We start from the raw sequence: 16,900 nt of genomic DNA, 5'->3' as shown, positions 1-16,900 counted from the left end.
TTGACTGGTCCAAGGTTGTAGAATGGGCCATTGGGTAAAGAGGAGTAAACTTTGATGGGGTTTTAATTCGCAGTTTTGTGTCCTATAACATACTAGTCTGGCCTTATTATACTTACACATATACATGGGCACATATGCGCGCACACACACACACACACGCGCCAGTGTGATAACTTTACAACAAGCCATCTTGTTATTACTTGAAGCTGTTAAGTTGGATATAGCAGCTCTGTGGACATACGTCATCTGTGATAAAGTTCAAATAAGTGGGGATGAAAATAGGTGATAACTGGGTTACTACGACAAATGTTTTGGGGCTTTTTTTCCCCTTCTATTTTTATTTGGAAAAGGTATAGTGGGTCACGGGTTTGTGTGAGCATTTTTATAGTCTGCACTCCAGAGAAACCAGTCACAAGTTTACAAAAGCACTGATCTTGCAGTGGAGTTGGGAGTGCATTTGTAGAATTTCATTTATAAGGAAAGGAAAAACTATAAATGTGATGATTTGAAACGAGGGAAGATTGGGAAATATTTCCAAGTTATTTTTTTTTCAAGATTTTATTTATTTGACAGAGGAAGACACAGCTGGAGAGGGAACACAAGCAGGGGGAGTGGGAGAGGGAGAAGCAGGCCTCCCGTGGAGCAAGGAGCCCGATGCGGGGCTTGATCCCAGGATCCTGGGATCATGACCTGAGCTGAAGGCAGATGCCCAACGACTGAGCCACCCAGGTGCCCAATATTTCCAAGTTAAATTAGGGTGCTGAGGTTTCTTCCTGACCTTATTAAATCTTATCTCCCTTTCCCACTGGATTTAATACTGTTTCCCAATCTTTGTTTGCCTAGATAGAGCTTGTGGGGGGGGGCAGAATCTCTGTAAGTAGGTTTGTTTTTGTTTGTTTTTGTTTTTTTTAAAAAACTACAAAGCTGAAAAGAGGAAAGATGAAATGTACTGATGGAGAGACAAGAGTTAGCAAACATAATCTTGCATTCTTTGGAGTGGGCTGATAACAGGTTATCAGTGAAATGAGTATTTGGCCTGCAGTAAGCCATTAGTGCTATTGCTATTAATTATCAGTACTAATATTTTATTTTCTCCCCACAATATCCAACCAGTATATTTATGCAAGGCTCTGTTCTCGTGTTTGCTCCTCACTGGCTCCTTTTGGTTTGCAGTCTTTCATATTGCCAGGTTTACTTTGGGGTGTAACACACTGAAACTATGGCTCTTTGATTTTTATACTGATTGAAATGATATTTGTACCATCAAGCATAATTTGATTTTGTGATAACTATAAATAGGGAGATGAAGAGCCAAAGTTACAAAGAAGAAAAATCCCTCTATTTTTAGTTGTTCTTGAGATCATACCAATTATTCACATTAAGAGTACATTATAACAGCAGTTTTTAAAATATTGATCTGTACTCTAGAAAGATAGATTATTTTTAGGGTAAACTTATTTTGGTATTTATGTTTAGGGCATACTGTTTCATTAAAGCTCTGAGGCTGGTTTAAAAAAAATAGGAATCTGTAATGAAACAGTCAAAGAGAAGTTGAATTAAAAAAATCTGTTTCAAATATAAAAATGCCAAATTAGAAGCATACAGATACTCTCTGTGAGTGACACTCAGATTTGGTTTTTAGCTTCCAGAAAGCTGGAGTGGTGGTTTAGAAAAAGCAAACATGGTATAATTATGTACTTTATGATACTGAACAGGAATATATATATCAGTTCTTCAGAGGAAACACAGATTTCTTTAGCACTGAATTCCAAAATGTAACATGTGGGTTTTTAGTGTGCTTGGATATGAATTTATATAATAGAGTCCTAAATTATATTTTTACATAATATTCAATATTAAATTTCATATATATTTTATATGCCACTCAAAAAACTGTTAGGGGCACAGTATTTTTTTTTATGAAGGGGTACAATATTAAAATGTCTTTAAGGAAAGTTGATTTTGTGAGGGGCATAACTGATGTAAGTCAAATACATTTCCTTATAGGAGCTGATTTTGATCTCTAATAAAATGTAAACTTATACATCTTTTTCTTAAACATCACTTCTCATCCTTGAAGGTTAACGGATGGCAGAACATCCAAGGTTTTATTTTCTGATGATAACCTATGATGCTGGCATGACAGAGGTAATTTTTGCCTGGAAAAACTTGAAAGTTTATAGTCACCATGTTCAGCCAGTTGATTAGTGGTTCCAAGTGGCCTGGTGCACTTTTCTCTGTGAGTCTATGTGGTGATTAACAGAGACCAAATAATTTTAGATATTTGCTGAAAATAATGCTTTTTGCTTTTGATGAATTCATGTTGAGCTATTATTTCTTAGAGTATTTAGATATTAGGATCAAGTTCTTGTTTTTTGCTACTTTATTTGAAAGATATCCATTTTGAGAATAAAAAGCATAGCGGTATTCAAAAGGGTATTACTCTTCACTGTGGTAATTTTTACAATTTTTTTAAGCTATCTAATGAAATGTTTCTATATCCTTTCATATACTATAGTGGTGTCTTCTGCAAAGTTAATATATTGATGGCCTTTTGTAAAATGGGCATGGTGATTAAAAATTATATTAATCTACTTACTCAGAAAAATAACTTGGAATGGAAAAGTCAGAAGCCACTCTTACTGAAAGAAATAGCTAGGGGTGTTCTAAGAAGAGAAGACTGTTAGCCCTACGCACACACTCTCTCTCTCTCATATACTCACTCACCTCTGTCCTGCAGTGACATGGCATAGCCTCAGTCCCGGCTACAGTATGAGGACAGAGGAGGTGGGTAGCCCGGTGCCACACAGCAGCTGGAGTAGAATGGTGAAAGCACACACTCTGGGGCCAGACTTGCTGGGTTCAAATTCGGCTCTTCATGCCATCTGCATGACTTTAGGCAGGTTATATACTCTGTCTTAGGTCCTTATCTGTAAAAGGAGATGCCCATAGCAACTACCTTAGAGAACTGATCTCCAGATTCAGTATTTAACACATATATGTAAACTGTTTAAAAGCATTCGATCCACAGTAAGCACTCAGTAAATGCTAGTAGTTGTTTATGTTAGTGGTAGTACTAGAAATGAAGGCAAGGAATATTCCTTATTTTAAGGGAAGAGTTTAGACCACACAGTTGAGCTGTCATGGCCAGATTAACTAGAATTGGGTTATAGTTCATGACTAAGAAAATCAAAGTAAATTGTTTAATAAAAAGAATAATTATAAACTGTAATCAGACCATCAAACTGGAGTCATAAATACAGAGTCATAAATACATAAATACATAAATACAGTCATAAATACAGACCATCAAACTGGAGACATAAATACAGTCATAAATAGGGGTGGATGAAGTAGGCTGAGAGGTCAGGGGGAAACATTGAAGGTCCTGTTGCCCAACCAAGGGCAAGAACCCCGGGGAGCAGAGAGGCTTATGCACAGGATTTGGGCATGGGGATCTTATCTTAGCAAGGGAGCATGAAGGAGTAGGGAAGTATCAAAACTTAGGCTCATGAAGTGGGTAGGGCCACAGATACCTGTCTTTAGCATCCTGAGCTCCTAATATATGCTTGTGTATAATCCACTGTCTTCTTGGTCTGCCTCTAGTTTGCTAAAAAGCCACAGTGCACAGAATCCATCTTCTCCAGTAAGAATTTACGTGGTGTCTTTGCTTGTACCTGTATACATCGTCTTGAATTTTATTAGCAGAGCAAAGAGAAAAGAGAATAGTGAAAAAAGGCAAACGATGTCGGTTTGGGTTCAGAGCACTTTTGGTATAGTCCATGGATTTCCAAATATTTTCTTCCTATCAGTGTTAAAATTTTATCCCCTACAAGGTGGTATAGTTTCACCTTTCAGGGAATTTTAACGATAGCAACATCCTACAATGAAAACACTTCTTAATTTTTTAAAACAATGTTAACAAATTGAGGAGTTGTAAACACTGCTTCTATGTCATTTCCTCCAATCAGCTCTTCACATGCTTTTAGCTGATTTCCTACTGCTTATTAGGAGCAGCTGTGTTTAAGCAGCTGGAGCACAAGTTGGCCAGTAAATGCATGCTATATAGATATTTAATACCACTTAGTGCTTTATCAGGCTTTACAACTTCTAATTAGTTAAACCACAGAACACCCGGGCACATTAGGTAATTATTACTTTCCCCCCATTTCACAGATAAGGAAACTGAGCATGAGAAAGATTTGTTTTCTACTAGATTCTAATAGTTAAATGAAGATGCATGTAAGCCGAACATTGGGTTTGTGAAAAAACATGTTGTCTACTGAGATGGCAAGTCCTTGGGGCTCAGGCAATGAGAAGTATAATAACACGTCTCCTGCATTATCCAAGGATTGTAATGTGATTAATAACATGCTACTTTTCTAGGGCTAGAAATAGTCTTGTCCATTATGCTGGATTCTCTACCCAACAGTTCATGCTTAACTGCTTGGAAAACACTCCCCAAAAGAATAATGCTCATTTCTTCAGTGTTGTTATCTTAATTAAGTCTCATAGTATTTCATATTTTCATTGATAATTTGATGGAATTGATGTCTATTAATGTTGCCAGAGGTATAAAATAGGCAGAGAAGCATACTCCTTGATGAATATATTCAGTTACAGAATTATGTGTTAAATGAGAGAAATAATCAGTTGTAGAGGGATTGGTCATTGGTCATTGTTTCAAGGGATCTTTTCAAGGAAATATAAGATTATGGTAAATAAATTAAATTTCTGATTCTTAACACTATTTCTGCCTTTAATTATAGCTTTGCACTGGAGACAATATGAAAATATCAGAAGATAAAGAGTATTTGTATCAAAATGCTAATCAAAGTTGAGTAAATTTGTTTCTTTTTTTAACTAAATTTATTTGTTATATGAAATTTAAATGAGCCTGTTATATGAAATTTAAATGACACCGTTGAGTAGTGCTGCTGAGGCCAGAATTTCCAGTTCCATGTTTTTATATGGACAGGTTAATTTTCACTGAGAAAAAAAGAAATATTTTCTGTTTCTGTAGCCTGTATCCCCAACTCCAGCTAGTCATCTTCCCAGGAGGTAGGTTGGCTGTTCTGAGCATGGAAGTGGTGAGATCTCCCTACCAAGAGACTTAAAGAAGGAAAATACTGACTGTTACAGGTTTTGGTGGAATTTCTACCTAAGGATGTGTTATTTGGTCTTTTGTAAGCCACCTTAGGAAAAAGCTGAGTATTAACTGGGGAATACTACCAGTTCATTAGGTGAACAACTTAGTGAATGAGTCTAATGTTTTAATCAGGTCAGAATTTTAAAAATTGTCCAACGAAAGCTTGAATCATATTCACGTGATTATTATAATTAATAACATGATCACAAATATTTCTAGCAAGTTATATGGCTAGGAATTATGAGGATTTCAATGCATAAAATATGGCTCATGGTTTATATGCTTAAAGTTTATATGGAGATATAGAACTATATGAGTGATTTTTATAAAGTAATGACTGGCATATAAAGTCAGAATTATTGCTCATGGCTCACTGTCCACACACATACCTTGTATTTTGTAGAGAAGGAAATTAGCAAAGCAATAAATCATAAATATTAGATGCAGTACAGAAATTTGGAGGAGTAAGGGATGGGATTGACTAGCCCAGGATTCTCTTTGAAACTTTCTAAAGTAGAACAAAAGTAAAAGATGTGCTATGCAGAGGGAATAATGAAAATAAATCGTGGAGCCCCAAAACCAGATTCTGTATTATTACTCCATGACTTTTTAGATTTGACATGTGAGGAAAGTGTGTATATGTGTGCGTAAGAATGCTGGTGTGTGTGTGTGTGTTGATGTATGCTGTACATTTTTAAGAGGAAATGTGTTTTGAGTTGAAAGTTTGAAATAGAAATGTGGAAGAACACATTTTGTCCCATAAAGTGTGATATATCATTTACTCTTCTAACAAAACTCCATAGAAGAGATGGCATAATCCTTGTTTTACTTACAAGAATGCTGAGTTTGTGGGTGAAAGAACTTTCCTAAGGTGAACATATATGTCTAACTCCAGAATCTGCATTTACTTGAATTTCATTTTAGTAGCTTACGTTAGGTAAAGTTTACACTTGGAGATAGTATCTTCAGAAGACTAAGTATGCGCTAGTATCTTTTGTTTCCTTAACATAGAAAAGGATTCCTCTTTTAAGTTTTCCATTAATTCTAGGACATAAAGAAGGCAAAAATTTTAAGGTTATTATTTTAAAGCAACTTAACTGGTACTTTTTAAAAAGATTTTATTTAGTTGAGAGAGAGAGAGAGTGTGTACACGGGAGGGGCAGACAGAGAGGGAGAGGGAGAGGGAGAATCCCAAGCAGACTTCCTGCTGAGCATGGAGCCTGAAGCGGGGCTGAGATCATGACCTGAGCTGAAACTGAGAATTAGAACCTCAACCAACTGAGCCACCCTGGCACCCCTTAACTGGATACTTTCAAGTAATATATATAAATAAAACACACCTCCTGTTTTCATTAAATTTGGTTAGCATACAGAGTTAAACTTTTAATTCCATTTAGAGATTTTTGCATCTTCATCAACAATGTGATTTGTTTTGCCTAAACATTTCATTTAACACTTCATTAAAATTCTTGCTTTGTAAATATAACCATAAATATTCAAAAGCACCTTGAGTTTCCTATGCTTAAAATGAATCTTTTCTCAAAATTTATCTTTTTGAAATTAAGATATTAGAAAATATTACTTTTCCTTCTGTGGAATATGAGACCACAAAAGAAAGATCACTATTGGAGTAAACTTAAGTTTGAGTTCTCAACTCGATTATTATTGAAGTATATTGAATTAGTTATGATGCTGTGAACTGTAAGTAATGGAAATCTGGCAAAAATGGCCTAAGAAATAGGGGTATTTCTTATCTCCAGAATTTGTCAGTGCTCAAGAATTGATTTTGACTGAACCATATCAGTGGGCCTTTCAGCCTGTTTGCTCTGCCATCTTTGGTATATTAACTTTTTCCCCAGGCTGTTTCTCATTGTGGTTGCAAGTGGACTGAGAGTGTGAACTAGTACTGTGTGCATTTTTTGTTCATTTATTTTTTTGTTCTGTGAGAGATAGAGAAGCTATTCCCCAACTATGAAATGTGAATCCTCTCTTTTATATGACTGGGCCAGATTAAAAAGCAGTTTTCTTGTGAATGCCATACATTGGATAGCTCAGAGTAATCAAGATCCATTTTCTGGAGGCAGTGATGGGGAGGATATCTGAACAAAATTGTGGATTGAAAAGAGGAAAACAATTGTTAGATTTTGGCCCTGGACACTACATATATGCTTTTTAAAAAAACCCATTATCAAAGTTACTCTGATGTAGGATCTTTGATCATGAGAGAGAGTTATTTTGAAAGGCAAATATAGGAATTAACAACACAAGGAACACAAGGTTAGGTTTTATTATTTATTTCAATAATCAGCCAAGTTTATATCAGGAATGGCAGTAGTTTTATGTTTTAGCTAAATATGAGAGAAGAAACTTATGTAGCAAAAAAAGTAATAATCTCCAAATACAAGTTTAGTTCATGAGCATCAGTGCTATCTTAAAAGGTGTATGTTTTATAACCAACAAAGCAAGTGCCATCTAAAATTGAACATATGAAAATTCTGCATTATTTTGACTCCAGCAACAATTTCAAATATGCCAGGCTTTTCTTATTACGTACCATACCCATTGACAGAAAGACAATTTTACCAGTCTACAGTGATTTCTTAACAGCAATTATCTAAATGTTCTTCATCTTTATTCTCCCCGAAGAAAATAAGTTGAATAGTTTTTGGGGTAGTTTTATGATATGGAAATTGGAATAAATGACCATATACATAGACTTCCAGTGGTCTGAATCATCTATGTACCTTCTCCAAAGACATATTTTAGAGTTTTCCTTTACCATGAAGAGAATGTTATTTTATTTATTTTTTTTGTGGTGACTTTTTTTTCATGTTAGAAATTGATTGTTAGTCTATATCTCATACTGTCGTATTTATTATTTAGACGCAGTTGTCACAAAAAAAGAATTCACAAATAATTGCATTTGTTACATTGGAATGATTCATTCAGTTTTAGATTTTATTTTAAAATTTAAAAAAATGACTGAGGGTGATTGCTTTAAGTGGATAGGAATAAGTAAGCTGAACAACCTTCATACTCTGACTTGTAGTACTGGAGTAAAATTCCCCAGAACAGCAGTTGGTTGATGACTTTAGTCTATATAGACAGCATGAGGTCCATAAAATCCACATGTTATTTTAAAACTTTTAACTTTAATGACCTTCCTTGTGTCATAACTCAGGCAGGCCGGAACATAATCCATACTGTAGGGCCCCAGCAGTACAGGCTAGTGAAGAAAGCAAGGGAACCGGGATCCTTTGGAAACATGGGAATGAGCCCAGGAAAACTATAGGGCTGGCTCCATATGGGAGCAGCCCGGAAAGTCCATAGTAGCCAGGTGTTTGATGCATGCCAGCAAGCAGAAGGACAGGAGGTTTTAGTGAATCTGACAATTTACAGCAGAATTCCAGCCAGATGTGGGAGTGCAGCAAATAAAATATATCTCACCAACAAAAGGGACATGATTTCATTTGTTTATAAAAAATGTGTAAATAAATACTAAACATTACATTTATATAATTGAATGTTATATATTACATATAGTATTTAAAATCTAAATACACAGACACACACACACACACACACACACACACCCCAAAAACAAAAACAAAGGTACAGTGTCAACGTAAGTGGGCTGCTCTAGGATCAGGCCTCCTGGCCCAGCTAGAAACGGGTGTTAGGGAAGATGAAGTCAGAAGCCTAGGCATTCTTTGGGTCAAGCAAATGAAGTTGGTAGCAGCTGCCTCAATGGGCTGTGTGACACTCAACTCTCCCACCAATGCTAATGCTGTGAGTGATGCATAGCATAAAGCAAGACTCCTAATTTCACCTTACCCGTGAGTATTGACCATAAAGGCATTCTCTGTAGTGGTTATCATGGGCTCAGAAAGTGGTTGAAATTTCACTTCTCAATGAGGAGTATTGCTGCTTGGGTAAGCAAATGTTGAACGGCTGCTAGAGTTTCACCATTTGCTCTCCCTGTGAAATGTATGATAAATGTTTGTCCCTCAGTTGATGTGTACCTCGTTTTAGCTAGTCATAAGTAAAGCTTACCATCTCATTCTACTGCAGACACTGGTTTGGGACAGATTCTAACATAAGAATACATTACCAATGCTTATATATGATGGATGTCTGAATTATCTTTTTAAATATTTTTAAATAGTGCTTTATTTTAACCTTTTATCTATTACCTTATTCTTTTACATTTAAAAATGCTTAATTATTTGAGACTTGTGCATAAAACTTGAACAATTTCATATAAAGCTTTTTTTGCAAAACCATATATATATACACTTTTATGTATATATATATATATATAAATTTTAAGAAAATGAAGTAAAATTTACAGATTATAGCTGCCTCTTTTACTCCCTCAAAAAAGATAATATCTCCAAGCAGGAAATTCTCTAATCAGGTCCCATGAAAAGTTCTATTATTAAAAATAATCATTTATCAGCTTAAATTCACTGCTAGGTTTTATTATAACTGTCATTATGTAATGTATATTCCCAATCTGCCCTAAGGGAAAGAGTAAATTTATATGCACTTACAAAAATGCAAGTATATTACCATTGATTGGCAGGCAACACTTATGTAACAGGAGCAGAAAACTCATCGAAATGGACAAAGATGTGCATATATATGTTGTCCCTGAAGACAGAGGCTAATTATAAAATTAATTACTTAAGGTCCTGTTTCCTTTTGTCAGTTCACATCATTTATTCTTGAAATCCAGAGATGTTTACTCATTATTTTTGGAATCTTGACAGTTGTTCTTCATTTTGTTTAGGTACAAATAATGCACTCCCCCAGAAAACTGCATGGTAAGTCAGTCATTCTCAGTAAACACTACTTTTCTATTGAAAATATAACTTCTTTTAGATGCTGGGTTAAAATAAAAACTGGCATTATACCAGACTAGACCTAAAATTTTAGTAAATCAGAGTGGAGTTATTTTTTTCCTACCCCTGGTCACCCATACTGCAGATCTTTTTAAACCAAGATTGAAAGTTGTTTCAAGAATAATGTTATTTTTAGAAAGCATTATACTTCTATCCACAGGCATAAATGACAGTAGTCAGAATCTTCACCCAATTATAAATCTTGCTTTCAAGGGGTTCTGGAATCATGGTCTCATTTATTCATCTGTTCTTTCTGACAGTGCTCCCCACTTTTCTTCTTTTTCACTGTTAGCTATGCCATAGGATTCCTTTTTTAAAAATTCATGATGGTTCCTCTTTTTTAGCAATTAGACCATCCAGATTGGCATCTTAATTATGTAAGTGAAAAAATTTTAATGAAAATTGTGGACAATCCAAAAATCAATTTACTTAGCTTACAGATCTGTTTGTAATTCTTTTGACAGTGTGGAGAGGTGGGTTTTGCATGTACAGGCTAAGAAGTGAAGCCAAATCAAAATGGGTTAAAGATCACTCACCAATCACACACACACACACACCCCAGTTGTAGACTCAGGGTAAAGCATACTGCTTCCTAACAGACAGATCTTTTGTTCACCATTATAGCCATAGTGTCTGATATAGAACATGGCACATGATAGGTACTTAGTGAAAGTTTGTTGAATGAATGAATAAATTAGCAAGTGGATTTAATTGGACACAATGTGACATTTATGAAGAATTATCTCTGATTTGAAATTCTTTAAAAAGATTTTATTTATTTGACAGAGAAAGCAAGCACAGCAGGGGGAGCGGCAGAGGGAGAGGGAGAAGCAGGCTCCCCGCTGAGCAGGGAGCTGGATGTGGGGCTCCATCCCAGGACTCTGGGATCATGACCTGAGCTGAAGGCAGACGCTTAACAGCTTAACGACTGAGCCACCCAGGTGTCCCTGATTTGAAATTTTGAAAGATGACTCAAGCTTCCTAGCAATATGTCTTCCCACTCTCCTCTGCTCCCTGACCCTGGCCTGCCCAGGAGCTGGAAATATAATCTCTCATTCTCTAGTTCTTAAAGGCCTACTTTACAAGGGTCTTTTCTCACAGTTGATTTGTGAGCCTGGACTATCAGGAAATTTTACAGGCCTAAGACTCTGGATGAGAGTCACTAAAACCAAACCTATTGACTTTATTTTACATGTTTATAATCGGTTACATACTAAATTGTGTCCATCCTCATTTTTTTGTGAATTTTACCTCTATTTTGATTTGTAAATCTTACCTCCATCATGATGCCTTTTTTGTTCCTATTTTATCACTGAATAATAAATAATTCATGAAATGTGTATTGTGTACTTACTTTGGACAAAACAATGAGCTATGTGCTCTAGGGAATAGAAAAATTTAGAAAATGTGGACTTTTCCTTCCAAGGAAGCTGTGCCATGGGGCAGAGTTTGTGGAGGCTGGTGTCAGGGCATGTAGCATTTACTTAGGTATGTGTGTCTTTGCATCAGCCACTTGATCTCTCCGGATCTTAGTTTTCCTTACTGGTGAAATGGGATAACTCGCAGATCACAGTTATTTTGTGGATAAAACTTTTTTTAAATGTGGAAGTTTTAACAAACTATAAAATACCACCTAAAGGTAGTAAATGTCCTAGAAAAAGCTTAGAAAAGGAGAGAAATATTGTATAACCATAAAATATTTTACTTTTCTTGTAGCAAAAGTATCTTAGAGATTTAATGTTAACAGTAGCAAGTATTTATTGGGCAGATATTATATGCCAGGCATTTTTATTTTAAACTCCGATTATCATTCCCAAAACTCTATGAAGTTGGGACTGTTGCTGTCTCTACTCTGCAGATTGGAATATAGAGGCTAAAACAACTTAAATAACTTGACCAGTGTGTTCCAGCTGGTTTTCTAGTGGAGAAGTAGGGATTCAAACACAGGTAGTGTAGTTCACTGCTGTTTTGCTCAAGGTGGCGGTATTTTGGAAAATGAGAGTTTACTTCTGGCTGTACGCTGGAGAAGTGGCTTTTTGCCATCCAGCCTTGAAAAATGTATAGAATTCTAACAGGGGAGATGGAATTCTGACAAGCGTTTTCTCAACTCAGGGAATTGTACAAGGGAAGCTTCAGAGTGGGAAAGCCTTGGGCAGGGTTTGGAATCACTGATGCAGCTGTCTGTTGAGAAGTGAGGAGGAAATGAGTTATAGGTTTTGATAGTTGGGTTAGGGCAGATTGTAGAGTATTAGATGTCAGGGAATGGAATTTGTGTTTGATTTAATGGGCAACATGGTCCCATATGCTGTGCTTTGTGGTACTTGCAATGACAGAACCAAGTTTAGAGCCAAAGATAGGGCACAACCTAACAACCAATACTGGGAAACACAAGAGAGCCTACCAACTTAAAGGCAGCCATGGTGAAAGTAGACCCTGGAGTCAGAGAGCAGGTATCTGGATGGAAGTCACTCAACAAGAGTAATTGCAAGAACCTGAGCCCAAGAGAGTCTTTAAATGCAGAAATGTGAAGATGCAAAGCAAAGGAAATCTTCAAGCTCAAGCAGCAATTTTATTAGGTTGCAGCCTGTTGGGAGAACCATGGCTTGCTCTCAGTGATGGGTGGGGGAACCGGCTTCTGGGATTTAGAAATGGGGCAGACATTGAAAGGAGGATAAATGATAGAGTTGTGTTTGTGGAAAAATTAATGGAACCATAGGTTATGAGATGGATAGAAGACATTGAAGTTAGAAGGAGCAATTTTAAAAGGAATCTAGCAAAGTTTTGGCCAACTGAGTTATTTCATTGTGGGAGGTGGAGAAGAAATAGTGACTCTCATTTTTGTTGACTCCCTATTGCTCTATTTTCTTTTTGAGAAAAAAAAATGTGCCTTGCAATGTAGAAATAATCATTTTAAAAACTTCTTAAAACATCACTATAATGGACTATTACTTATTCTCCTACTCTGAGTCTTCCTCCTGAAGATGTAGTCAAGTGTCCCTAGCACACATATTGGTCAGAATAAAAATGCTGTCTTTCCCAGAGTTAGGATATTCTTAGCTCTATTTCATGCCTGATTTCATCAGTCTCTCTTAAATATAACTCACAAATTCTCCACAATCCCACACCCTCAGTTTTTATGGGTATGAGACCCCAGTGACTGAGAATGTTGCAGTATTGATGAATGAAAAGCAATGGAAAGTCAAGGTTTCTGGATTCTAATTCTAGTGCTTGTGCTGGCTAGCTGTATGGCCCTGGCTAAAAATATTTGCCTTCAGTTTGCCAATTTAAGCCAGAGAAAGCATTGGCAATCCTCCCCCTCCACAACCCCCTAGTCAGTGAGAACACACCGAGTATTAAGCCTGTTTCTTGTTGTTAGCCTGTACTTGGACAAGGCCAACAGGCCTGCTCCAATAATCTTCTTCCCATAACATCTATAGGACATAACTCAGCATTCAGAATATTGCTTTGGCTGAGTTGAACTTATTTATTTATGTGTATTTGGTTTTATTCTGTAATTCTACAGGGGAAAATTAAGAAAGAGAAATATGAGTATAAGGAAAATAGAGGCAAAAGAGTGCCATGGAAGCTTGTGGAAATAACCTTTGGCCTCAGTTTTCACATCAATAAAAGAAAGGAACTAAAGGAGGTGAGTGCTCAAGGCCACTTCCAAGTGTAAACTTCTAAGATTCTGTATTTTATTATAACCAAAGTGTCCTGAAGTTAGTGGTTTAGGATAGAAAGAGTCCAAGTTCAGTCACTGACTCAGGTAAAATGAAAAATGAATTTATTTTTAAAAATTAGAAGATTGGATGAGCTCATTATTAAAACACCTACCATTTAAAAAATTCTTTATTGTGAATACACTTAGGGAAACACAAATTTATTGAAAGTACCGGTAATAAAAATAACCTGATCTTTGGAAAACTTTCCAAAGAATCATTATTAACTTCTCAGCCATCCAGTATACCTGTATATGCACATCTTCATCCATCTGGGAGAGTTTAGTTCTAATGTTGCTGGGGTGGTCTGTGAAGACAAGATGATTTTTCAAGTTTTTTTTCCCCATTCTTTTGAGCTTATTTTTCTGTCCTTATGTAGAAACACAGTCAAAAACAAACATACATTTCAAAAATAAGGAGTTTTCAAAGTTATTTTTTCCTAGCAGCAAAATTTCCATCCATATCTCTGTTTTCCTGTGAAATAAAATGCAGACAAACTGCTAGGTGTGCCATATACTCATCAGTCAGTCAGAAGGCAAATGTAGAGTCTGGCTCAGAGAAAGGAACTCAGCCCAAATCAATAACACCTGTAATGGAACTCCCACGCTGAAACCCAGGACACAGGCACCCAGGGAATCAAATGCTCTTCCATAATGGTGAATGATTTCAGCAACTGAACACTCATTGAAAGTAAATGGATTTTTTAAATGATAACAGAAAAAAAAAAAGAGGAAGACGTGTTAAAACAGCAAGACCCAAACTAAAGTGTATAGAACTGCCGTATCCCCACATGAAAATCAACAGAATGCTTGACTTAATTTTATCTGTGACTTTGGTATGAGGAAAGTATAGGGTATTTGCATGTTATATTTATTACTAATAAATATTTATTGAACACCTAATATGTAGAAAACATTGGAAAATTCTAGAGATGTAATAAAGTATAAGAAAGCCTGTATATCCATATGCTATAGACAGGTAAATTACAGTTCTGGGAAATCTTTGATGAATGATTCTAAATGTGAGTACAGACCAATGTGGAATGGTACAGTTAGCAAAATTATGTGGAAAATAATTGGACTTGAACTGGTCTTTCAGTAATGGCCTTTAAATAACCTAAATTTCAATAATACGGGATTGTCTAAATAAATTATGTACATTCGGTGGCCTACAGTGGCACTATTAAAAAGCTTTTTAAAAAAGATTCATTTATTTATTTTAAAGAGAGAGAGAGAGAGTGTGTGGGGAGGGGCAGAGGGAGGGGGAAGAGAATCCTCAAGCAGACTCCCTGCTGAGCATGGAGACTGACATGAGGCTCCATCCCAAGACCCTGAGATCATGACCTGAGCTGAAATCAAGAGTCAGCCGCTTAACCCACTGAACCACCCAGGCACCCTTATTAAAATGTTTTTGAAAATAGTTAATGACCTGATAAAGTGTTTAAAATTCAGTATATTTTCTTATTATGTTATGAATTATATCTTACAGAATTGACATATATACACTTATATGGGTGTATATGTGTATACATATACACATATATATATGAGAAATAAATATTTCAAAATATCAATAACATTAAGAGCTGACATTATCTTTTTACCTTTTGGTATTTTCTAAAAACTTTCTAATGATCACATAATTGTTTGAAAAAAGGAGCTATTTATAATTTTTTTAAAGATTTTATTTATTTCGAGAGAGAGAGGGAGCTCTCATGCATGAGTGCATGTGAGCAGGGAGGGGGCAAAGGGGGAGGAAAAGAATCCCAAGCAGACTCCCCACCCAGTGCAGAGCCCAACTTGGAGCTCAACCTCACAACTCTGAGATCATGACCCGAGTGAAACTAAGAGCCCACGTTCAATGGACTGAGCCACCCACATGCCCTCTCAAAAGTGTCCTATTTAAAAATTAAACAAATAATAAAGGTTTTCACATATTAATTATTTATTTCTATCACTTAATGATACAAATTATTGACTATCTAGCAGTGGTTCCAAGTGGCTGACCATAATTTGTTGACTTCCAGACATCTCCATTCCTCGTCGCCATAGTTTAAAGATATTTATTGGGCATCTCCTCTGTGTCAGCCACTGTTCTTTTTTTCTGGGAAGCAACAGTATAACTAACAAAATAGACAAAATCCTTTGCCATCAAAAACTTCACATTCTAATGGGGAAAGTTAGGTAATGATAATTAAGAACATGTACAAAAAAAGACACATCAGATGATATATAGACAAAATAAAATGATAAAGTGGCACAGAGAGTGCCATGGAAGAGGTCAGGACTGCATTTTAAAATAATGTGATAAGGGAAGGTCTCACTGAGAGGGTCATATTTGAACAAAGATCTGAATTGTTTGAGGGATCCAGCCAGCCAGCGGATAGCTGAGGGAGAAGAAATCCACGAAGAAGGAAAGTACAAAGATCCTGAGGCAAGAGCTTGCTTAGTGTGTTTCAGGTATGGAAAGGAGCCAAATGCAGAGTGAAAAAGACTAGCGTGAGAGTGGTAAGATTGTATAGTGTTTCATAAACCACTGTAAAGGATTTGACGGTTACTCTGAGTATAATTGGCCATTGGTGGACTTTGAGCAGAAGAGTGACATGATATGCCTTTTTCCCCCCCTTTCTTTTTCTTATTCTTTAAAGGATAGAAAGATAAAGACCAGTTAGGAGGCTATTGCAATAATATGTGGGGAATGGGGTGGTGATTTTAGGGCTTAGACCAGTGTGGAAAGAGTGGGAATTATCAGATGTGATCAGATTCTGAATGTGTTTTGGTGTAACATATAGGATTTGCTGAAGAAGTGGATACTGTGGTATGAGAATAAGAAAGGAATCGGGGATTGCCCTAATATATGGTCAGAACAAGAGAGAGGATGTAGTTGTAATTTACAGAGGCCAGTGAGACTGTTGGAGAACTCTTTTCCCTTCCTTCCTTCCCTTCCCTTCCTTTCCCTTCCCTCCCTCTCCTGCTCCTCCTCCTCCTCCTTCTACGTCATTGGGATAAATCAGGAACTCAGTTTTAGACATATTGATTTGGAAATGCCTATATAACATCCAGGTGGTATGAATGAGTAGACATTTGGATAGTCAAGTTTGGAATTCAGGGGAGAGGTCCAGGCTGGAG

General features: G+C 36.3%; 1 protein-coding gene across 3 annotated transcripts in view; it reads left to right on the top strand.

The window, feature by feature from the left end:
* Nucleotides 1-16,900, top strand: part of MDGA2 (MAM domain containing glycosylphosphatidylinositol anchor 2) — a 799,761-nt gene that overhangs the window by 84,043 nt on the left and 698,818 nt on the right. The window contains exon 2 of one of the 3 annotated variants that reach the window (XM_073895161.1): nucleotides 9,942-9,975. The exons of the other annotated variants lie outside the window; for them this stretch is intronic. Within the exon in view, the coding sequence (XP_073751262.1) occupies nucleotides 9,951-9,975 (25 nt within the window). The 5' untranslated portion in view covers nucleotides 9,942-9,950. The remainder of the gene's footprint in view (nucleotides 1-9,941; nucleotides 9,976-16,900) is intronic. 3 annotated transcript variants of the gene reach the window in all.

This window comes from Callorhinus ursinus, unplaced genomic scaffold (genome assembly GCF_003265705.2).
Source record: "Callorhinus ursinus isolate GAN/ISIS: 27379988/994484 unplaced genomic scaffold, GSC_fseal_2.0 scaffold8, whole genome shotgun sequence".
NCBI classification, from domain to species: domain Eukaryota; kingdom Metazoa; phylum Chordata; class Mammalia; order Carnivora; family Otariidae; genus Callorhinus; species Callorhinus ursinus.
Note: the sequence above shows the minus strand (reverse complement) of the source record. Positions and strands in the feature narration are given on the sequence as shown.